The following is a 25764-nucleotide window of genomic DNA, read 5'->3' as shown; positions in this document are numbered from 1 at the left end:
AATTCTATTTTTAATTTCTTTAGAAACTTCATACCCTACTCCCTGTCCTACTGTATGTACCAGTCTACACCAGTGGTGTCCTAGGGCTCCCTTCCTTAGCAGAGTTTATTACTGCTTGTCTTAACAAAAATATGTGTAAGTATACGTGTGTGTACATCTTCATGTACGTGACTGCACACTTTTTATTAATCGTTTTATTCATGTACATTTCAAATGATATTCCCCTTCTCCACACCCCCCATCCTATCCCACCATCCCCCCTCCTCTTTGCCTCTATGATGGTGCTCCTTCACCCACTCAGCCACTCCTACCTCACTGCTCTAGCATCCCCGAACACTGGGGCATCAAACCTCTACAGGACCAAGGGTCTCCCCTCCCATTGATGTCAGAAAAGGCTATCCTCTGCTACATATGTATCTGGAGCCCTGGAGCCCTCCACATATACTGTTTGGTTGGTGGTTTAGTCTCTGGGAGTTCATGGTGGTCTGGTTAGTTGATGTTGTTCTTCCTATGGGGTTGCAATCCCCTTCAGCTCCTTCCCCTAGCTCTTCCACTGGGGTCCCTGGGCTCAGTCCAGTGGTAGGCTGTATCTGCATCTGTATTGCTCAGGTGCTGGTAGAACCTCTCAGGGAACAGCCATACTAGGCTCCTGTCAGCAGATGCTTCTTGGCATTAGCAATAGTGTCTGGGTTTGGTGTCTGCAGATGAGATGGATTCCTAGGTGGGGTGGTCTCTGGGTGGCCTTTCCTTTAGTCTCTGTTCCATTTTTTGTCCTTGTCTTTCCCTTGGGCAGGAACAATTCTGGGTTAAAATTTTTGAGATGGGTGGGTGGCCCCATCCTTCAACTGAGGGCTGTGCCTCTCTACTGGAGGTGGTCTCTACAGGTTCTATCTTCCCTTTGTTGGGTATTTTGGCTAAAGTTATAGCTGTTGGGTCCTGAGACCTCCTCACTTCTCTGGCATCTGGGATATTCTAGTGGCTATGTGTTTGCATGATTGCAAAGGCTAGAAGACACTCTCAGTTGTCATCCTGGGGAACACCATCCTCTTTCTTTCAGACAGGGACTTTCAATGACCTTAAACTTACCAGTTAGTCTAGATCCTCTTGTCTCTGCCTTGCTAGCACTGTGATCACAAGCCTGCACCACTATGCCTAGTATTTTTCTCTTGGGGCCCGAGGATTGAACTCAAGCCCTCAATTCAGGTTTACTAACTGGGTAATTTCCTTAACCAAACTTTTATGGTTTGTTTGTTTTGTTTTTTGTTTGTCTGTCTGTCTGTCTGTTTAAAGTAGTGGATTTCTTTATGGATTGTGTTAGTCAGCTTTGTGTTGTTATGACAACATATCTGGTAGGACAACCTAGGGGGAGAAACATCTATCACGGCTTCAGAGGGTTTGGTCCATAGCTTTTTTGTCTCTATGTGTTTGGGAAAGACATTGTGCTATGGCAGACAGCTGTGTACATCATAGCATGCAGGCAGCAGAGAATGAACCAGGTCCCATTCTCTTTGACCTCCTCCTCTCAGTCTCTTCTTATAGGTTTCCTAAACTACCAAAATAGTACCATTTGGAGACCAGGTATTCAAATGAGGAGCCTGTAAGAGACATTGCATGTTCAAACAGTTACATTTCACATAGGTGTAGAATGATAGCTCATGTTTTTATTTCTTTTTTTTAATTACTGATGTTGAATCTTTTCATATTTCTGTTGGCAATTTTTATGTCTTGTTTTTGAAGAAATACTTCTTCAGACCTTTTACTCAGTTTTAAATTGGGCTAAAATAAAGAAATTGAACAAACCTTCCAAAAAGATAAGTCTATGACCAGATAACTCCCTACCTAAATTCTACTAAACACTGAAAAATCATCACCAATATTTCTTTTTTTATTTAAAAATATGTTTCATATATTTTGATTATGTTTCTTGCCCTCAGCTTCTTTCACTTCTCTATTAACTCAACTTTGGTCTTTTTCTTCTCCCTTTCAAAAGACCCCACAAATCCACAAAAAATGAAAATTAAAACAACAAGCAAAAGGACCAATATGGTAAGTCAAACAGAATGAAACAGAAAGTCCACAGAAACCATAGAGTGTGTGTTTTGGGTTGGTCAACTATCCCTGTGCACGGGGTCTCCCCTGGAGTGTGCACCAGGGACACTCCATTGAAGAAAACTGATTTTCCTTTTGCCGTGGTATCAATTGCAAATAGCTTCTTGATTATGGATGACACCGTGTCTACTTCCCCTTCAGTGTTGGGACCCCCTTTGATTGCCAATGAGTTCTTAAACTCTTAAAAAACAAAACAAAACAGAAACATACCTTTAGATTTTATTACACCAATATCACCTTCATACATAAGCTATACAAAATGCTGTATGAAAACTATACACCACTGCATCTGAATACTGATGCAAAGAATTCACTGAAGCAGTAGTGACTGAACTCAGTAACACATGCCCATGCTGACCACGGGAATCCCTTTGTCATGAAAAGCTTGCTTAACATTTTCCGACCAATCACTGTGACCCGCCCCATTGACATGTGAAAGTTAAAAGCCACATCATCATTTCCTTTGATATAGAGAAAGCACTTGGCAAAAGTTCATCATTATTTCTTTCTGGGTAAAAAATCTCAACAGTTGAGGCATAGAAGGAGACTTTTCAGCATAGGAAAGGCATGGAAACACTGTACGGATGTAAGCAGTGCTAAGCAGCAGCACCTTTTCCTTACAGTGAAATACAAGGCAGCATGTTCACTCTTACTGCTTTTTAAATTAAGTTTTATTTTCTAAGTGTGAGTGCCTGTGTGTAAGAGAGCGCGCGAGAGAGAGGCATGGGGTGGGGAGGGGCACGGGGTGTTTTGTCCTTTCATCTTTACATGGTTCCTGGGAATCAAACTCGGATCACCAGGATTTACTGGCTGAGCCACCTAACTAGCCCTCTCTCACCGTTTCTGTTCAACATAGTACTGGAAGTACCCATAAGAACCAAACCAAACCAAACCAAACCAAACCAAACCAAACCAAACCAAACAAAAACAAACAACAACAATGCAATGCAAAAAGCAATGATTGCAGAAGCTTGTGTGTGTGTGTGTGTTGTGAGTGTGTACTGTGTATGTGTATGTACTGTGTATGTGTATGTATTGTGTGAGCGTGTTGTGTGTTGAGTGTGTTAGTGTTGAGTGAGTGTATGTGTATGTATTATGTGTGAGTATGTGAGTGTGTGTGTATGTGACTGTGTGTGTGTTGGTCATGGTATATTCTTGAGTATGTGGGTATGGTCACCTGTGCCTGCACATGTGAAGTCCAGAGTTTTACTTAGAGTGTTTTCCTTAGTTACTTTTCACTTTGTTTTGAGAACCTGAGTGAGTCATTGTCATTGCGATAGACTGTTGGGCCACCCGACGGCCCAGCACCAGTTACAGATACAGGAAGGGCATCTGGCTTTGGGTGCTGAGGCCCTGAATTCAGACCCTCATGCCTGCACAGCAAGTGCCTTGCCCACCAAGCCATCTCCTCACCCCTTGTAGACACTGTTAGGAGTAGGGTTCAATGAGAAGAAGCCCAGCTACAATTTAAGGAGGCCTTTTCATTAGAAATCATTTCATAGACTTCTATAAAAAGTTTCTGCTTCTCATTGTTAAAAGCTAAAAGCCATAGCATTATCATTATTAGCACATCCATAGTGTGATGTCTTATGCATTTGACATGGGACTTTTCTACACCTGCCAAGAAAAAGCACTATTTGCCTGAACATAAAAGCTGTTATTTGACGATCTATTCCATTGCTCTGAGTCATTGATGGTTACAGGATTTATATTTATCCTGTAATGCAAAACATTTTCTTCTAGGTCTGAAGTAAAATAATTTCACAAAATGTATGCAGGAACATTCCAAATTATCTTTGTCTTGCTTCATGTACTTGAAAATGAAGTCAAGCATTTATAAGATTGCTCTGCCGCTCTCTCTCTCTCTCTCTCTCTCTCTCTCTCTCTCTCTTTCTCTGGTGTGTGTGTGTGTGTGTGTGTGTGTGTATAAGTAAATGTGCATACATGTGTATGTGCCAGAAGTTAACTTTGGGTGTTATTCTCAGGAGCCATTGACTTTTTTGTTTGTTTATAAGATATGGTCTCTCACTGGGACTTGGGGCTCTTTGATTAAACTAGGCTGTCTGGGCCACCCAGCCCTGGGAATCCTCTTGTCTCTGCTCTCCAAAGCTCGAATTGGATTTTTCTGTGAGTGCTTGGGATTGAACTCAGGTCTCCAGGCTTGTGCAGCTATTGTTTCACCATGGTGCCCTCCCTGTCCCTCTGGAGGGTACTTTTCATGTGCTGTTCTTCACGCTTGCCATTGTCAGGTTGAACAACAAAAGTAGTTTCCTCACTGCTTTGATGAAAGGCTGCACTTACTGGACTGACGTGTTTATTATTTCTAAATGATTTTAGAATATGTGTCACAGATTGCATTGTGTAAAAACAAGTATAGCCTTAAAATTTGTTTACTTTCATTCACAAATGAGATTGACTAATAGAATCCCTTCCCTCTTGTGTGGGACATTGCCATGGTAAGACTTTGGTTATGTGAACTAGATAGAATGGAGCTAGAGTACTGTGCTCCAAAGGTTGTATGAAAATCACCCACTCAGTGTCTTAGGGTTTACTTGCTGTGAAGGGAAACCATGACCAAGGTAATTCTTATAAAGGAGAACATTTAATTGGGGCTGTCTTACAGTTCAGAGACTTAGTAAATTATCATCATGGTGGGAAGCACAGCATCATGCAGGCAGACATGGTGCTGGAGAAGCCAAATGTACATGTTGATCTGAAGGCAGCAACTGTCTTCCACGGGTAGCCAGGAGGAGGCTCTATCTCCTGGCCTGGGCAGAGTCTGAGCAGAGGAGTCCACAATACCTGTTTACAGCAACATATTTCCTCCAACAAGGAAGCCCACATCTCCTCCAATTGGGCTACACATTCCCTATGGCCAAGCATCCAAACACATGAATTTATGGGGGCCAAACCTGTTCAAACCGTCACACTCACTAAATGTGGAAATGAACTCTGCTATGACACTCCCTGAGTGATATAATCAATATTTTGAAGAGATTAAAGAAGGGGAGGGGATCAAGGGCACAGACCTTCTGTTCTGAATGAACAGAAGCCACAGTGAAGCAAATGGCAATTTGAGAAGGTTATATCCTCACCAAGGAAGCGGAAGGCAAAACCCTGAGTATAATCAGGAGCAGCAAAGTGGGCTACAAGACCAAGCCTGAGAGGTAGTAATGGGGCCATTTATTTGATTCAACAGATCTTAAATTTTGTTCCTTTATCAAAGTTTTCTATTGACTGCCTGCTTAGCATTTTTTTCTGGCTTTCATGAAGGTTTTAGAATATGTAGTTTCTTTTCTCAAATGCTTGTGTGTCTGTGTTGTCTTTTTTGGGGTTAGTGAGGCACATATGTGCTACATATGTGCATGTGGGGAAGTCAACAGCTTTCTACTTACTTGAGATGGTTTCTTGTTTACCATGGCCTATGCTAGGCTAGTTGGCATTCATGCTTACCTGGATTCATCTTTCTCCACTTCCTATCTGGATGTAGGACAACTAGGGTTACAGATATGTGTTACCAGGTCTGGATATATGTGGGTTCTGGGCTCTAAACTTGGGTATTTACACCTGCATGGCAAGTGCTTTACCTACTAAGCCATCTCTACTCTTCAAAACATACATCTTTTTTTGAGAGCAGTGGTGACAATATTGTATAATTCACATAGCTATTCATTCTTAAGGCAAAGAAATAGGTATCTAAGATGTTAAGGAGCACATTGCTACCTCTAACTAAACCAGGATTCTGTTAGTAAGGAAGAATGGGAGAATAAATATTGGATAAACAACTAACTACCTTTTTATAAAATCCTGTAGACCTGGTGACTCCCATGCTATATGGTGTTATATCAAGCACAGCAACATGGAAAGGTTCCCAGTTTATTTTATGAAATGAGCATCTCATCTTAAAAACTAATAGACATGTCTGAAAGGAAAAAAATTAAGAATATAACCGAAAACTCAAAATACAAACATGTCATCTTTCCAGTATTTTAAAGGAATAATTCATCAGGGTCACTTAGGGTCTGTCTTAGTTGAGTTTTATGTTGTGAAGAGGCACCATGACCAAGGCAACTCTTGTAAGGACAATATTTAATTGGGGCTGACTTACAGGTTCAGAGGTCTAGTCCATTATCTTCAAGGCACGAACAGGGCAGCATCCAGGCAGGCATGGTGCAGGAGGAGCTAAGAGTTCTGCTAGCAGAAAGAATACTGGCTTCCAGGCAACTAGGATAAGGGTCTTAAAGCCCACACCCAGGGTGACATACCTACTCCAATAGGGTCACAACTTCTAATAGTGCCATTCCCTCGGTCAAGATTTACAGATGTCACATTCCACTCCCTGGCCCCCATAGGCTTGTCCAAACATGAGTCTATGGGGGCCATACCTAAACATAGTATAATGTAAAAATATATCTAGTCTGACTTCAAAAGTTCCCAAAGTCTACAGTAGTCTCAACAATGTTAAAAGTCCAAAGTTAAAAGATTTTTTCAGAGATTCATCCAATCTCTTAACTGTAATCCCCAAAGCAGCACAGGAAACCAGCTGGGCAAACTCTAAACTCTGCATCTCCACGTCTGATGTCAAAGTGGTCTTCAGACCTCCAACTCATTTTTTTTCTTTGCTGACTGTAAGAAACTTCTTTCTCCTGGGCTGGTTTCACTCTCTGTTAACAGCTTTCCTGAGCAGATAGACTGTGACTCTGGCATCTTGAACATCTTGGGGTCTCTAAGGCAACTTCAATGATCATCCATGATATTGGCATCTCCAATTCACTGGGGTCTTCTGCTACAACTAGGCATCACCAGTAGCCTCTCATAGGCTCCCTTCATAGTGCCAAGCCTCAACTCCTTTGCATGGCCCCTTCAATCCTGGGTCATCAATTGCAACTGAGGCTGAACCTTCACCAGTGGCCTTCCATGGCCTCTTACAGTGACAAACCTCAACTGCTCTTTAGGACCTCTTCATGCCTTTAAAACCAGTACCACCTAGATGAGTCTAGCATTACAGCTGCAACATGAGGTACAACCTTGGCTGTCTCTGGAACACAGTTTCTTTGTTCTCTCAGAAAACAGTTGCCAGAAGATTTCACCTTAGTGATACTGGTTTCTTCTTAATCACCACTAATTTCTTAGCTTCCCCTAACCAGCATGAATTGCCCCAGTAGTCCCTTTTATTCTTAACTCTAAAGCCTGAGACACATGGCTGAAGCTGACATGTTCTGCTGCTTGCTGGGGCTGGAACATGCCCTGCCCCCATCCCTTATTCTATTATCAATTTTCTGTTTTTCAACTCCCCTACTGCCTGAGATTGGTTGTCCTGGAACTTGCTCTGTAGATTGACCTTGAACTAAGAAATCTGCATGGCTATTTCCTGGGACTAAAGGTCTGTACCACCATGCTTGGATTTAAGTTTTTCTTCACCTAGAACTTGCTCTGTCTCAGGCTGGTCTTGAAGTCAGAAATCTGCTTAGCTTTATTTCTTTGAATTAAAAGTGTACACCGCCATGCCTGGATCTAAATTTAGCTGGGTAGGATCTTGCCCCAAAGCCCCACTCCCCTAATTTGTTATCTCCTTGAACATAGGATTCAGTGCCATTTCACTTCCTGGTTTTTCTTTCTAAGCTTGCTATGCTTGTTTAAAATCATCGTCATGAGACTTAACCAGAAAATAAAGCCTATGATGGGAATTTCTGAGACTTCCTTTGTCAGTGCAATTAATCTGAGTCTATTCACCTTAGCCTCAGGCAGACTCTTCAGACATGGACAGACTCTACAGATATGGGCAAAAAGTAGCCGCATTCTTCACCAAAATACCACAAAACAGTCTCTAAGCCACATTTGGAAATTCTTCTTCAGGGAAACCTCTTGGGCCAGATCTGCACAGTCATACACAGCAACAAAGTCTTCTATATTTTTACTAGGATAGACCATTAAGCCCAACTTAAAGCATTGCACTGCTTTCCAAAGTTCCCAAATCTACATTCCTCCAAAGAAAAGCATAGTCAGGCCTATCACAACAATACCCCACCCCTGGTACCAACTTCTGTGTTAAGGTTTTACTGCTGTGAAGAGATACTATGACCAAAGCAACTCTTGTAAGGGACAACATTTAATTGGGGCTGGCTTACAGGCTCAGAGATTCAGTCAATTATCATAAAGGCAGGATGGCAGCATTCAGGCAGGCATGGAGCAGGAGGCTCTGAGAGTTCTACATCTTCATCCAAAGGCTGTTACTATACTGGCTTCCAGGCAGCTAGGACTAGGGTCTTATAACCCGCACCTACAGTGACACACCTACTACAACAGGCCATACTTTCTAATAGTGCCACTCCCTGGCCCAAGCATGTACAGACCATCACAGGGTCCATAGTATAATACCAATATTATCAGAAATGTTTTGATATTGGGAGAATGAAAATATTAATACAAATATAGTATGACATAGCAAAGGTCCAGTAATAAAAGATATGATAAGCAAAATCAGTGAAGAACTTGAGAGAGGCCAGCACTTGGTTCTGATTAAAAATTATCTTACATAGCATCACCTTGCCTCTGTTCATGCCCATAGACAAAAGTCCTATCAACCCAAATCACAGAAATGTCTCTTTCTATTCCAAGGTGCTGAGAATAAGCAACAGTTTAGGGGTTGACCCTAAATAAGATATCTAAGCCACTCCCTCTCAGGTTCAGGGAACATTGCAGGGAGTGGATATAGGATGTAAGAGCTGAAAGACAGAGAAGGAGCTGTGAAATGCCATTCTCTAGACTCTGGGTAAACACTGCAATCATCAGTTCACAACAGCAGGCAACCTGCACTTGACTGGCCCTATCAGTCATGGAAGGGCAAATGGAGCCCACTCTTCCTGCTGAACTGTTGGCTGTTGAGAGATTCTGGGAGGGGAGAACCACTGTCTTCAGTTGTATAGCCACCCCGAGCTTGTCACTGTCTTCAGTCGTATAGCCACCCCGAGCTTGTCACTGTCTTCAGTTGTATAGCCACCCTGAGCTTGTCACTGTCTTCAGTTGTATAGCCACCCCGAGCTTGTCACTGTCTTCAGTTGTATAGCCACCCCGAGCTTGTCAGCTCCAAGTGATAACTCCAAACTCACAGTCACAGAGGCCATGGTAAACCCAGGGGAAGGAGAAGATCATGGAACAAAAGGAATAGGCCCGCATGTGTCTAGACTGCTTTCTTGAGCTCCACACAAAATAGATGACTTCCCTTGACCAGAAGGGCTTCTCCTTCTCCGACCTTGACTGTGGATCCTGACCTCCAACGTGCAGTAAGTGGGGAAGCTGGAATAGTAATTAGCAGATTCCAAGTTCGACTTCTTCTTTTCCCCTTCCCTCTTCCTACCCTGACCCCTAAGGACCTACCTAGGAACTATCTAGGATTACTGGAATGCCTCTCCACACAAACAAGGCATTTATAGAACTTTAAAACTCTAGCCAATTGTTTCCATTTACCTCAAAACTCCTTCCCACTCACTAAGGTCCATATCTACCCCTGGTTCACCCCAAATAAAGTGTATGCATTCAAGCCCACCCTGAATAAAGCTTGACCAGAGTCCTGTTCTGGACTCTGCTTCATCCTTCTAGTCCAGTCAGAGGCATCCTGATACCTGAAAGGGAAGAAACAAAGGATGTGGAACCACAGCTGGACCCCAAAATACACACCACACCACACATGAGCATGAGAAAGAAATGTGGAGAGGAAGCAGTGAGGGGATGAAGGTTGTAGGAAGAGGAAGAAGGTAGGGGTTAGAGTGACCATGCATTTTATACCTGTATGAAATTGTCAAAGAACAAACGTAATTAATAATAAGTAATAAGTAGCCCTAAGTATCTAAGGCTAAAAATAGCCTTAGTAGATTAAGTAGATTAAGCCTTTAGTAGATTAAGACATTTAATTTCCTAGGCTAGCAAGTTTATTCCACTTCAAAAGATAAAAGTATATTTTAAACCTCCCAAGCCAAGTGAAGCTGCCTAGAGAATATACTTTAAAGGAGTATCTGAACTAGGATGACGCAAATCCACAACAGTATGCTCCTTTTGCTTCTGCAAGTTTCCCAAGGCAGTCACCAAATCATGGGACTCATTCTCTGCCTGCTTCCATGGAAGCAGTGGACCCGGCTTGGTAGAGTCTTGTAAATACCAATACTAAGCTTAAGAAAAACTTGTACCCATTATTCCCCTCTGAAAGTAAGGCTACTTTTACTATTTCCTTTGAACTTTTACAACTAAATGGTTTGATAAAATCAAATTATTCTTTTCTTTTAGTGAAGTGTATTAGAGATATGTGCTGAGACCATTAGCTAGTAGTCTGGAGCTTTAAATTATGAAACCAATATATTCTACACCAATATTTTTCAGATTTTTTAGCCATAATCATATCAAGAAATAAGCTAAGCTTATTGTTGTTGGTAGTAACCATGTTATGGTCCAGTTTTGTTTTAAGTATGAACTTTTCTTCGTGGAGTAATTTGGTTCTAGTTGCTGGTTTTCCTGAGATTTTCAGGAGGCGATAGGGTAGGATTTTGCTAAATGGTGCCTTCTTTTCTGCCCACAGCTCCCATGCGTGAAGTGCGGTACCTCATTAACCCAAGGACCTCACCAACAGGAAGCTGTATTCTTTACCAGCAACTCACCACATCCTTTTTGATCTGGTTTTCTTTTTCAAAAAGTGGACACATTTCTTTTGAGCTATTTTTGTTGCAAAGTTAAGCAAATGGCTGATCACCACTTGGATGAGGTTCCTACAGCATGCCCACACTGTGCGTCTTCTCAGGCTGGTCTACTTTGTGTGTGTCCAGCAGGAAATTCTCCAGTGATGGTGGTGGAAATGTCACAGACATCGAGTATTGGTAGTATAGACATTTTTACTTCACAAGAGAGAAAAAAAGAAAGAAATGCCAGCAGAGAATCTTCTCTAAAAGATTTGGTAAATATTGAAGATTCTACAACACAAATCAACAGCTCATTCTCTATTCCCATATCTAAGTCACTCTTTATCCTATGAGCCCTTGTCAGCTAATCCATTGCCTTCTTAAAGTTCTTAAAGAACCATTTGCTTCCCACAGAAGATAAGCAAAGTTGGTTAGTTACATGTTTTATGATACTTTCAGTCACTGTCAACATTATTTCTCAGGATCCTAAACAGTTAAGATTATTAGTCCAGCTCTTTAAAGCTGTTTACACAGGAAAAAGTTCTTTTTACAAGTTTAACTAAATAAGACTTTTTGATAACTTTCTTCAACTGATACAGGGTAAGATTTATGACAAAGGTTAAAGTGTAAGCTGTAGCTTCATTATCTAAGAATATAAAATATATTTTACAAGGCTGGTTCACATGATTTTCAAACAATGTGTGGATTCCCAATAAACTGGTTTGGCTGTAATCATCTGTGTGAAGAGCACAATGGAGACTATAGTCCATCTAGCATAAGTTTGGTGACAAGGAACAGTAAGTTTAGGGAAAGTCAGACTCTGATTCTTCCCCTGAACCTTCTGACACTTGCAGCCTCACTTGAAAGTCTTCCTTAGCCTAATGAGCCAGTGACTTGTACTGTACTCTGGATTTGAAAACCACAGTCAATTATTTTGTATACAGTAAATGCGATATGTATGGTATCCATCAAAGCTTATCACACATCATTAAAAGAATATTTCACCTTAAGAGTTGTTTTTCAAAATTATCTTTTGGCCCTAGTCCACAAGAACTTCAAATGTGGAGAGAAAATCTTCTCAGTCACAGCGGAATCGGAGCAATGTCACAGGAGGAAAAGTCCCTCACATACGAATGGACAATGGAGCGAGCATTGAGGTATGTGGGGAGCAATGTCACAGGAGGAAAAGTCCCTCACATACGAATGGACAATGGAGCAGGCATTGAGGTATGCGGGGAGCAATGTCACAGGAGGAAAAGTCCCTCACATACGAATGGACAATGGAGCGGGTATTGAGGTATGCGGGGAGCAAGCTAAAACTGCTAGAGAGGCTCAGTTTCTTCTTTTTGATCATTTTGTTTCAACTTTTTAACAAATTTACTTATTTTAATTTAAAAATTCTCACAATATATTTTGACCATTTTCCCCTTCCTCAACTCTTTTTCCATATCATCAACTTTATCTTTGTTCTTTCTCTGTCTTTCAAAACAAAACAAACTCCCACAAAGCACAAAAAACAAAATAAACACCAAAAAGACAAAGATTTTAAAAGTTTACACACACACACACACACACACACACACACACACACACACACACACACCCCAAAACGAAACAAATAAACAAAGCATGGAGTCCACTATGTGTTGGCATGGGGTCTTGCCTGCAGTGTGGTTGTAGATGCAGTGACACTCCATTTGGAGTATCAATTGCAAATAGCATCTTGGTTACAGGTAGATGTCATGTTCATGTCTCCCTTCAGTGCTGGGACCTGACTGGTCTGAGCCTGTGCAGGTCTTATGAGTGCCATCATAGTCCCTGTAAACTCGCATGTAAACCTAAGACTAGAGAGGTCATGGGCACTATGGGAAAAACTAAGTCTATTGTTCTGCTAAAGGAGCATAGCAGTAAGATGAGTTCTGATGCCATGGTGCCATCTCCATAGGTAAGAGTCTCACTTAACCCTCATCAGCGAGGCTTCTTGCAGTAGATGGGAATCAACACAGAGACCCATGACTGCACAATGTGCTGAGATACTTGGAGCATTTAATTCTAATGTGGTATCTTCATTAAATCTATCCCTTTAAGGCTCAGGGGTCTAGGCAGAAGAAAAGGCAGAAAGGTTGTAAGAGCTAGAGGTGATGGATGACTCCAAGGAAAGACACACCCGAACTTTCTGGTTTCCTCTATGCCAATGGGTTGTGACAGAGGCAATTGAGAAGTAAACCTAAAGAAAGGAAGTAAAGACCACAGTAAAAATTTCAAGCACATCGAAGTTTTTACTAAAGGAATTGCAGACTATTTCCTGCTCATGCAGGGCCAAGGGATTTCACCTAAACTGGGGGGTATTTGCATGAAGAATCTTTTCCTAAAGGCAGTAAGTGGTACACTCTTTGTTCAGACTTTTTAATGATTGAGAGGTCAAATAATTTTACCTCATCTGCTCACTGCTCTGGTGATCTCTTCACTTTTCCAGTTAGATAAATACCCTTATCATTCTTTTCAGGGTTCTAATTAATATAAAAATATGAAGTAAAGACTGCAGAGATCACCCATTCAGTGCTTTCAGTGCAAGTATGAGGATCAGAATTTGGGTGCCCTGCTTCTGTGCAGAAAGTGAGGTGCAGTGGCCCCTGTGGCTCCAGTGCTGGGGAAGAGGAGGAGGAGTGTAAACAGCAGGGAACAGAGCTGTGTGGCCTGTTTCATTGTTCAGGTGAAGGTGGCTGCACCACCAAACTCTCCAACAGTCAGGGTGCAGTCTCGAGGGGAGGCTTCAGCTGCCTAACCCTACAGGGGCTTTACCTGGTGGCACTGCCCCAGCCATTGTCCCATGTGTCCCAGGCCCTGTGCATGATCAGTTCAGAAACTCATCTGTACTCTGTTGATGATCTGCATTACAGAAACTTACAATGCTACTCTTCAAGCAATGAGAAGGAGTTGTGTGGTTTTTAGTTTGCACTGCAAACCAGAACACTGCTGTTGGCCAAACCAGTTCATTCTCTCTTTGAAAATAAAAGCTAAATGATAAATCAGAAAGATACTTGGTTTAGATCAGTGGTTCTACTCAAGCAAATGCATAGTGTCTCTATTTGATCTTACCCTAGAACAGAATTCCTCTTTCCTTGGTAGATACCTTTCAGTATTGTATGTTCATTCTTAATGCCCAGTGAATGCCACAGAGATGGAGGAACTGTTTTTTTGTTTCCAGGAATTCTATACCTTTGGAAGAATATTGGGACAGGGGAGCTTTGGAATGGTCATTGAAGCTACAGACAAGGAAACAGGAGCTAAGTGGGCAATTAAAAAAGTGAATAAAGAAAAGGTAAGCCTTCTCTGTGTGGCATTGCCAGGGTGTGGCATTGCCTGGGTACAGTGCCAGGGTGGGTAGGGTGGGCAGTGCAGCTTCCCTTATTCACCCAGGTTGTGTCTTCCCTTGAGGGCCAGGACTGGACTAACTACTGGAGAAGTGTGGGGACCACTCTAATCTCCTGGGAAGGGACTAGTTCCAGTACTCAGGCAGATTTGAGCTGTCTGCAAAGTGCAAAAGCGTCAGCAGAACCAGTATAATTCAATACATAAACTTTACAAGTAAATCTGAAGTCAGAACTAGCACTTAGTATGTGTACATATAGGGCTATAAGCTGGATGTCTTAGCTGGAAGTAAATTCTGTTGGCCATTCTGAGTTGTTTGATACACTTTTATTCTATTTTCTCATTTAATTGTGTTTCCTTTCTGTTGGCCAATCCCCCTTCCAGTCTAGTCTACTGTCCCTGTGTATCTGCTGACTCTCTCTGTGTTAGCTGTTGGCAGAGGACTGGACTTCTCTTTAAGTTAAAATCTAAGACCTCAAACTTTACATCAGCTCATTATCAACTTTTACAAAATCCTCTGTCTGGATAAAGAAGCAAAATGACACCATCATGGTGTTTTCTTCTTGAATTTGTGATAATAAGTATTGGATCTATAAAATTAAGCAGTAACCTATATGGACTTCTACGTTGTAGTAAATTCCTAAGTTGAATGGGGTGGACATGCCAACTTTAATAAAGCAATTAAGAACCTTTTAGCGGAGACACCGCCGGAACCTGAAGGAACAGACCGGATAAACAGTTCTCTGCACCCAAATCCCATGGGAGGGAGAGCTAAACCTTCAGAGAGGCAGACACGCCTGGGAAACCAGAAGAGACTGCACTCTGCACACATTACTGATTCCAGAGGAAAACACCAAACACCATCTGGAACCCTGGTGCACTGAAGCTCCCGGAAACGGCAGCGCAGATCTTCCTGGTTGCTGCCACCGCAGAGAGCTCATGGGCAGCACCCCACGAGCAAACTTGAGCCTCGGGACCACAGGTAAGACCAACTTTTCTGCTGCAAGAGACCTGCCTGGTGAACTCGGGACACACAGAGGCAGAATTCCTCTAGGACTGGGCACTTCCTGTGTTTACTGGGAGTCCCACACCCGCGGATCCCGGCCCGCAGCAGCTCCCTGCTCCCAGACCCCGTGGGAGAGAGACCTCACCGCCTGGTCAGGTGGGCACTCCTGAGGCTGCAGAGCGGAAGAGACCACCAACACTGCCCACCCCTGCAAACATCCCTGGCCGAAGAGGAAACTGTATAAGGCCTCTGGGTTCCCGTGGAGGAGGGCCCAGGAGCGGCAGGACCCCTGCGCCTGAGACACCGCCAGAACCTGAAGGAACAGACCGGATAAACAGTTCTCTGCACCCAAATCCCGTGGGAGGGAGAGCTAAACCTTCAGAGAGACAGACATGCCTGGGAAACCAGAAGAGACTGCACTCTGCACACATTACTGATTCCAGAGGAAAACACCAAACACCATCTGGAACCCTGGTGCACTGAAGCTCCCGGAAATGGTGGCGCAGATCTTCCTGGTTGCTGCCGCCACAGAGAGCTCGTGGGCAGCACCCCGAGAGTGAACTTGAGCCTGAGGACCACAGGTAAGACCAACTTTTCTGCTGCAAGTGACCTGCCTGGTGAACTCAAGACACAGGCCCACAGGAACAGCTGAAGACCTGTACAGAGGAAAAACGACACGCCCGAAAGCAGAACACTCTGTCCCCATAACAGGCTGAAAGAAAACAGGAAAACAGGTCTACAGCACTCCTGACACACAGGCTTATAGGACAGTCTAGCCACTGTCAGAAATAGCAGAACAAAGTAACACTAGAGATAATCTGATGGCGAGAGGCAAGCACAGGAACCCAAGCAACAGAAACCAAGACTACATGGCATCATCGGAGCCCAATTCTCCCATCAAAAGAAACATGGAATATCCAAACACACCAGAAAAGCAAGATCTAGTTTCAAAATCATATTTGATCATGATGCTGGAGGACTTCAAGAAAGACGTGAAGAACTCCCTTAGAGAAACACAGGAAAACATTAATAAACAAGTAGAAGCCTACAGAGAGGAATCGCAAAAATCCCTGAAAGAATTCCAGGAAAACACAATCAAACAGTTGAAGGAATTAAAAATGGAAATAGAAGCAATCAACAAAGAACACATGGAAACAACCCTGGATATAGAAAACTAAAAGAAGAGACAAGGAGCTGTAGATACAAGCTTCACCAACAGAATACAAGAGATGGAAGAGAGAATCTCAGGAGCAGAAGATTCCATAGAAATCATTGACTCAACTGTCAAAGATAATGTCAAGCGGAAAAAGCTACTGGTCCAAAACATACAGGAAATCCAGGACTCAATGAGATGATCAAACCTAAGGATAATAGGTATAGAAGAGAGTGAAGACTCCCAGCTCAAAGGACCAGTAAATATCTTCAACAAAATCATAGAAGAAAACTTCCCTAACCTAAAAAGAGATACCCATAGGCATACAAGAAGCCTACAGAACTCCAAATAGAGTGGACCAGAAAAGAAACACCTCCCGTCACATAATAGTCAAAACACCAAATGCACAAAATAAAGAAAGAATATTAAAAGCAGTAAGGGAAAAAGGTCAAGTAACATATAAAGGCAGACCTATCAGAATCACACCAGACTTTTTGCCAGAAACTATGAAGGCCAGAAGATCCTGGACTGATGTCATACAGACCCTAAGAGAACACAAATGCCAGCCCAGGTTACTGTATCCTGCAAAACTCTCAATTAACATAGATGGAGAAACCAAGATATTCCATGACAAAACCAAATTTACACAATATCTTTCTACAAATCCAGCACTACAAAGGATAATAAATGGTAAAGCCCAACATAAGGAGGCAAGCTATACCCTAGAAGAAGCAAGAAACTAATCGTCTTGGCAACAAAACAAAGAGAATGAAAGCACACAAACATAACCTCACATCCAAATATGAATATAACAGGAAGCAATAATCACTATTCCTTAATATCTCTCAACATCAATGGCCTCAACTCCCCAATAAAAAGACATAGATTAACAAACTGGATACGCAATGAGGACCCTGCATTCTGCTGCCTACAGGAAACACACCTCAGAGACAAAGACAGACACTACCTCAGAGTGAAAGGCTGGAAAACAACTTTCCAAGCAAATGGTCGGAAGAAGCAAGCTTGAGTAGCCATTCTAATATCAAATAAAATCAATTTTCAATTAAAAGTCATCAAAAAAGATAAGGAAGGCTGGCCCGCAGCAGCTCTCTGCTCCCAAACCCCGTGGGAGAGAGACCTCACCGCCTGATCAGGTGGGCACTCCTGAGGCTGCAGAGCGGAGGAGACCACCAACACTGCCCACCCCTGCCCACATCCCTGGCCCAAGAGGCAACTGTATAAGGCCTCTGGGTTCCTGTAGGGGAGGGCCCAGGAGTGGCAGGATTCCTGCGCCTGAGACACCGCCGGAACCTGAAGGAAACAGACCGGATAAACAGTTCTCTGCACCCAAATCCCGTGGGAGGGAGAGCTAAACCTTCAGAGAGGCAGACACGCCTGGGAAACCAGAAGAGACTGCACTCTGCACACATCCAGATGCCAGAGGAAAACACCAAACGCCATCTGGAACCCTGGTGCACGGAGGCTCCCGGAAAGAGCGGCGCAGATCTTCTCGGTTGTTGCCGCCGCGGAGAGGACTTAGGCAGTACCCCACGAGCACACTTGAGCCTCGGAACCTCAGGTAGGACCAACTTTTCCCCTGCAAGTGACCTGCCTGGTGAACTCAAGACACAGGCCCACAGGAACAGCTGAAGACCTGTAGAGAGGAAAAACTACACGCCCGAAAGCAGAACACTCTGTCCCCATAACTGGCTGAAAGAAAACAGGAAAACAGGTCTACAGCACTCCTGACACACAGGCTTATAAGACAGTCTAGCCACTGTCAGAAATACCAGAACAAAGTAACACTAGAGATAATCTGATGGCGAGAGGCAAGCACAGGAACCCAAGCAACAGAAACCAAGACTACATGGCATCATCGGAGCCCAATTCTCCCACCAAAGCAAACATGGAATATCCAAACACACCAGAAAAGCAAGACCTAGTTTCAAAATCATATTTGATCATGATGCTGGAGGACTTCAAGAAAGACATAAAGAACTCCCTTAGAGAACAAGTAGAAGCCTACAGAGAGGAATCGCAAAAATCCCTGAAAGAATTCCAGGAAAACACAATCAAACAGTTGAAGGAATTAAAAATGGAAATAGAAGCAATCAAGAAAGAACACATGGAAACAACCCTGGACATAGAAAATCAAAAGAAAAGACAAGGAGCTGTAGATACAAGCTTCACCAACAGAATACAAGAGATGGAAGAGAGAATCTCGGGAGCAGAAGATTCCATAGAAATCATTGACTCAACTGTCAAAGATAATGTAAAGCGGAAAAAGCTACTGGTCCAAAACATACAGGAAATCCAGGACTCAAGGAGAAGATCAAACCTAAGGATAATAGGTATAGAAGAGAGTGAAGACTCCCAGCTCAAAGGACCAGTAAATATCTTCAACAAAATCATAGAAGAAAACTTCCCTAACCTAAAAAGAGATACCCATAGGCATACAAGAAGCCTACAGAACTCCAAATAGAGTGGACCAGAAAAGAAACACCTCCCGTCACATAATAGTCAAAACACCAAATGCACAAAATAAAGAAAGAATATTAAAAGCAGTAAGGGAAAAAGGTCAAGTAACATATAAAGGCAGACCTATCAGAATCACACCAGACTTTTCGCCAGAAACTATGAAGGCCAGAAGATCCTGGACAGATGTCATACAGACCCTAAGAGAACACAAATGCCAGCCCAGGTTACTGTATCCTGCAAAACTCTCAATTAACATAGATGGAGAAAGCAAGATATTCCATGACAAAACCAAATTTACACAATATCTTTCTACAAGTCCAGCACTACAAAGGATAATAAATGGTAAAGCCCAACATAAGGAGGCAAGCTATACCCTAGAAGAAGCAAGAAACTAATCGTCTTGGCAACAAAACAAAGAGAATGAAAGCACACAAACATAACCTCACATCCAAATATGAATATAACAGGAAGCAATAATCACTATTCCTTAATATCTCTCAACATCAATGGCCTCAACTCCCCAATAAAAAGACATAGATTAACAAACTGGATACGCAATGAGGACCCTGCATTCTGCTGCCTACAGGAAACACACCTCAGAGACAAAGACAGACACTACCTCAGAGTGAAAGGCTGGAAAACAACTTTCCAAGCAAATGGTCAGAAGAAGCAAGCTGGAGTAGCCATTCTAATATCAAATAAAATCAATTTTCAATTAAAAGTCATCAAAAAAGATAAGGAAGAACACTTCATATTCATCAAAGGAAAAATCCACCAAGATGAACTCTCAATCCTCATCTTCGATTGGTTTATATACAAGTGTGCAATTTCTAGGCTTGAAAGTAAAATGATGCTATCTGGTGCTGGATAGAGGAGCCTTATTTTTTATTATGGCAGCTTGCTATTTTTGTAACATGGTGATTTGGTTGAACACAATAAAGTACAGTAGTAACTGATCTCCCCCTCTTCCTGGATGAGTGAGGAGATGATTAAATGTTGATGTCAGCATCCATGAGCATATTCAGATGAGCTTCTGCTTCTGTTGAAAAGGATGCTGTGTTTGATTGTGGTCCGAAGCTTTGAAGCACTACTTGGCATCTCCTTCCTTGGAGGTCTCACTGTTTAAACATAACAGATTTGATAGCTTGTTGGTAAGGTGAGGTCCAGCTTGTCTCCAGTAGGTCATCTTCATGTGAATCCGGTGGTTATACGGTTTTGTTCTAGGGATATTTCATTTTTTTAATAACGGTTTTAGCTGACATTCATGGAGAGAATGAATCCTTAGAAGTGTGCCACTAGTGAAAGGAAATCCTGTCTAGAGTATGTTTCTTTACAAAGCTGTGTCACACCATCCTTTGGGCCCTCTGCTGGAAAAGTAGAATCAAGTCTCAAATAATGCCTTTTAAATTGTATCCTCTAGTATTATAGATGTAGGACAGTACTGTATCATACCTCTGTGGATGTAAAATAGCTTGTACCTGCTTTATGATATGTAGTAGTGACCGTGCTTTATCAGAGCTGTTTTTAATGATGTTGCTCAGAACGTTTTCTTTCCAGATGATGATTGAGAAGCTAATTTAAAAAAAAATGGTGCCAGGTACCACAAGAGTAACAGAACTGTGCTGTTTTCTCGGGCTTTGTTTTTTTACTTTTTTTTTTAATGGAGTGTGCTGGATGTCTCTACAGTTTTGTTCAGATGACTGCAGAACCTGGAAAAGCTGTTGCTGCTGTTGATGCATAACACACTGCTATTATTGGTCTTTTTATATAAATATAAATATATATATATATATATACAGATATATAATTTGAATTTTTTGAAACTTTACCTGTGCTGTCAACTTTCGAAAAAAGTATCCCTGTTTACTGTGTTGAGTTGGCACTGTACAGAAATTAACAGCCATATTGGTCTAGAAATGTTGAACTTAAGTTTTTTCCATTTGTACAGGGGTAACACACTGTATTAAATATGTAAGGTCTTATATACGTGGGTTTGATTACAAAAACTAATAAAGTATTCTCTAAATTAAAAAAAATAAAATAAAAAAATAAAAAAAGATAAGGAAGGACACTTCATATTCATCAAAGGAAAAATCCACTAAGATGAACTCTCAATCCTAAATATCTATGCCCCAAATACAAGGGCACCTACATACGTAAAAGAAACGTTACTAAAGCTCAAAACATACATTGCACCTCACACAATAATAGTGGGAGATTTCAACACCCCACTCTCATCAATGGACAGATCATGGAAACAGAAATTAAACAGAGACGTAGACAGACTAAGACAAGTCATGAGCCGAATGGACTTAACAGATATTTATAGAACATTCTATCCTAAAGCAAAAGGATATACCTTCTTCTCAGCTCCTCATGGTACTTTCTCCAAAATTGACCATATAATTGGTCAAAAGACGGGCCTCAACAGGTACAGAAAGATAGAAATAATCCCATGCGTGCTATTGGACCACCACGGCCTAAAACTGGTCTTCAATAACAATAAGGGAAGAATGCCCACATATACGTGGAAATTAAACAATGCTCTACTCAATGATAACCTGGTCAAGGAAGAAATAAAGAAAGAAATTAAAAACTTTTTAGAATTTAATGAAAATGAAGGTACAACATACCCAAACTTATGGGACACAATGAAAGCTGTGCTAAGAGGAAAACTCATAGCGCTGAGTGCCTGCAGAAAGAAACAGGAAAGAGCATATGTCAGCAGCTTGACAGCACACCTAAAAGCTCTAGAACAAAAAGAAGCAAATACACCCAGGAGGAGTAGAAGGCAGGAAATAATCAAACTCAGAGCTGAAATCAACCAAGTAGAAACAAAAAGGACCATAGAAAGAATCAACAGAACCAAAAGTTGGTTCTTTGAGAAAATCAACAAGATAGATAAACCCTTAGCCAGACTAACGAGAGGACACAGAGAGTGTGTCCAAATTAACAAAATCAGAAATGAAAAGGGAGACATAACTACAGATTCAGAGGAAATTCAAAAAATCATCAGATCTTACTATAAAAGCCTATATTCAACAAAACTTGAAAATCTGCAGGAAACGGACAATATCCTAGACAGATACCAGGTACCGAAGTTAAATCAGGAACAGATAAACCAGTTAAACAACCCCATAACTCCTAAGGAAATAGAAGCAGTCATTAAAGGTCTCCCAACCAAAAAGAGCCCAGGTCCAGATGGGTTTAGTGCAGAATTCTATCAGACCTTCATAGAAGACCTGGTACCAATATTATCCAAACTATTCCACAAAATTGAAACAGATGGAGCACTACCGAATTCCTTCTATGAAGCCACAATTACTCTTATACCTAAACCACACAAAGACCCAACAAAGAAAGAGAACTTCAGACCAATTTCCCTTATGAGTTTCGACGCAAAAATACTCAATAAAATTCTGGCAAACCGAATCCAAGAGCACATCAAACAATCATCCACCATGATCAAGTAGGCTTCATCCCAGGCATGCAGGGATGGTTTAATATACGGAAAACCATCAACGTGATCCATTATATAAACAAACTGAAAGAACAAAACCACACGATCATTTCATTAGATGCTGAGAAAGCATTTGACAAAATTCAACACCCCTTCATGATAAAAGTCCTGGAAAGAATAGGAATTCAAGGCCCATACCTAAACATAGTAAAAGCCATATACAGCAAATCAGTTGCTAACATTAAATTAAATGGAGAGAAACTTGAAGCAATCCCACTAAAATCAGGGACTAGACAAGGCTGCCCACTCTCTCCCTACTTATTCAATATAGTTCCTGAAGTTCTAGCCAGAGCAATCAGACAACAAAAGGAGGTCAAGGGGATACAGATCGGAAAAGAAGAAGTCAAAATATCACTATTTGCAGATGATATGATAGTATATTTAAGTGATCCCAAAAGTTCCACCAGAGAACTACTAAAGCTGATAAACAACTTCAGCAAAGTGGCTGGGTATAAAATTAACTCAAATAAATCAGTAGCCTTCCTCTACACAAAAGAGAAACAAGCCGAGAAAGAAATTAGGGAAACGACACCCTTCATAATAGACCCAAATAATATAAAGTACCTCGGTGTGACTTTAACCAAGCAAGTAAAAGATTTGTACAATAAGAACTTCAAGACACTGAAGAAAGAAATTGAAGAAGACCTCAGAAGATGGAAAGATCTCCCATGCTCATGGATTGGCAGGATTAATATAGTAAAAATGGCCATTTTACCAAAAGCGATCTACAGATTCAATGCAATCCCCATCAAAATACCAACCCAATTCTTCAAAGAGTTAGACAGAACAATTTGCAAATTCATCTGGAATAACAAAAAACCCAGGAAAGCTAAAACTATCCTCAACAATAAAAGGACTTCTGGGGGAATCACTATCCCTGAACTCAAGCAGTATTACAGAGCAATAGTGATAAAAACTGCATGGTATTGGTACAGAGACAGACAGATAGACCAATGGAATAGAATTGAAGACCCAGAAATGAACCCACACACCTCTGGTCACTTGATTTTTGACAAAGGAGCCAAAACCATCCAATGGAAAGAAAAGTAGCATTTTCAGCAAATGGTGCTGGTTCAACTGGAGGTCAACATGTAGAAGAATGCAGATCGATCCATGCTTATCACCCTGTACAAAGCTTAAGTCCAAGTGGATCAAGGACCTCCACATCAAACCAGACACACTCAAACTAATAGAAGAAAAACTAGGGAAGCATCTGGAACACATGGGCACTGGAAAAAATTTCCTGAACAAAACACCAATGGCTTATGCTCTAAGATCAAGAATCGACAAATGGGATCTCATAAAACTGCAAAGCTTCTGTAAGGCAAAGGACACCGTGGTTAGGACAAACCGGCAGCCAACAGATTGGGAAAAGATCTTTACCAATCCTACAACAGATAGAGGCCTTATATCCAAAATATACAAAGAACTCAAGAAGTTAGACTGCAGGGAGACAAATAACCCTATTAAAAATGGGGTTCAGAGTTAAACAAACAATTCACAGCTGAGGGATGCCGAATGGCTGAGAAACACCTAAAGAAATGTTGAACATCTTTAGTCATAAGGGAATGCAAATCAAAACAACCCTGAGATTTCACCTCACACCAGTGAGAATGGCTAAGATAAAAAACTCAGGTGACAGCAAATGCTGGCGAGGATGCGGAGAAAGAGGAACAATCCTCCATTGTTGGTGGGGTTGCAGACTGGTACAACCATTCTGGAATTCAGTCTGGAGGTTTCTCAGAAAATTGGACATTGAACTGCCTGAGGATCCAGCTATACCTCTCTTGGGCATATACCCAAAAGATGCCCCAACATATAAAAAAGACACGTGCTCCACTATGTTCATCGCAGCCTTATTTATAATAGCCAGTAGCTGGAAAGAACCCAGATGCCCTTCAACAGAGGAATGGATACAGAAAATGTGGTACATCTACACAATGGAATATTACTCAGCTATCAAAAACAATGACTTTATGAAATTCGTAGGCAAATGGTTGGAACTGGAAAATATCATCCTGAGTGAGGTAACCTAATCACAGAAAGACATACATGGTATGCACTCATTGATAAGTGGCCATTAGCCCAAATGCTTGAATTACCCTAGACGCCTAGAACAAATGAAACTCAAGACGGATGATCAAAATGTGAATGCTTCACTCCTTCTTTAAAAGGGGAACAAGAATACTCTTGGCAGGGAAGAGAGAGGCAAAGATTAAAACAGAGACTGAAGGAACACCCATTCAGAGCCTGCCCCACATGTGGCCCATACATATACAGCCATCCAATTAGACAAGATGGATGAAGCAAAGAAGTGCAGACCGACAGGAGCCGGATGTAGATCGCTCCTGAGAGACACAGCCAGAATACAGTAAATACAGAGGCGAATGCCAGCAGCAAACCACTGAACTGAGAATAGGACCCCCGTTGAAGGAATCAGAGAAAGAACTGGAAGAGCTTGAAGGGGCTCGAGACCCCATATGTACAACAATGCCAAGCAACCAGAGCTTCCAGGGACTAAGCCACTACCTAAAGACTATACATGGACTGACCCTGGACTCTGACCCCATAGGTAGCAATGAATATCCTAGTAAGAGCACCAGTGGAAGGGGAAGCCCTGGGTCCTGCTAAGACTGAACCCCCAGTGAACTAGAATGTTGGGGGGAGGGCGGCAATGGGGGGAGGGTGGGGAGGGGAACACCCATAAGGAAGGGGAGGGGGGAGGGGGATGTTTGCCCAGAAACCGGGAAAGGGAATAACACTCGAAATGTATATAAGAAATACTCAAGTTAATAATAATAATAATAATAATAATAATAATAATAAGAACCTTTTAGCATCTACAATTATTCTGAAGCACACTACAGGGCTGCCTGCATGCTGTTCTTTGCTTTTTGTTGTCTACAGGGCTAGAGATTTGGGTTGGAGTTTATAGCTGCAACTTCAGGCATTAGTCTCTCATTCATGTACACTAATAGAGAAATAAACGATACCTTTCCATACAGGAACTGGACAGTCTATTGCAGTGTGTACAGGTGAAGACATTTGGGGAAAGCAGTAGGGACAGATGAATGGCAGGAGAACAATTTCTAACTTCCAGATCTTGTCCTTGCAGACATTTTCACTGCTCATGGTCAGTATTTCTCTGAGCCTCTAGGCTAAGCTTAAAGTGTGCGTCCATCGTACATGAGCGGGTGCTAGCAGAGCGGTCAGGATCCTCCTCACTCAGACAGTGAAGGCTGAACAGGAGAAGAATTAGAATCAAGGATGTCCCCAAGGGAAATTTTTTAACTAGAATATGTTTGCCTTATAATCAGTCTCTTCCCTTAAGAATCATTATGTACTTTCCCAAACTGGAGCTAAAGGTGTGTTCAGAAATTGGTCTTTTGTTACCTCTTTCAAGAATATTTTTATCTTGAGAAAAGACCCATAAGAGAGAAGAATATTTATCTTTAGATAA

The 25764-nt window shown here is 41.8% G+C and overlaps 1 protein-coding gene across 12 annotated transcripts in view; it reads left to right on the top strand.

The window, feature by feature from the left end:
* Stk33 (serine/threonine kinase 33) overlaps nucleotides 1-25764 on the top strand; it is a 182241-nt gene that overhangs the window by 92008 nt on the left and 64469 nt on the right. For 9 of the 12 annotated variants that reach the window (XM_039094530.2, XM_017590199.3, XM_063279356.1 and 6 more), the window contains 3 exons: nucleotides 10679-11050; nucleotides 11819-11932; nucleotides 13984-14097. In XM_039094530.2, the coding sequence (XP_038950458.1) occupies nucleotides 10838-11050; nucleotides 11819-11932; nucleotides 13984-14097 (441 nt within the window). In that variant the 5' untranslated portion in view covers nucleotides 10679-10837. Of the gene's footprint in view, nucleotides 1-1990; nucleotides 2047-10678; nucleotides 11051-11818; nucleotides 11933-13983; nucleotides 14098-25764 lie in introns of all 12 variants that reach the window. The other 3 variants (XM_063279347.1, XM_063279343.1, XM_063279351.1) reach the window with 1 other exon arrangement.

The sequence above is a fragment of the Rattus norvegicus genome, chromosome 1, assembly GCF_036323735.1.
Source record: "Rattus norvegicus strain BN/NHsdMcwi chromosome 1, GRCr8, whole genome shotgun sequence".
NCBI classification, from domain to species: Eukaryota; Metazoa; Chordata; class Mammalia; order Rodentia; family Muridae; genus Rattus; species Rattus norvegicus.
This window is presented reverse-complemented; position numbering and strand designations above follow the sequence as displayed.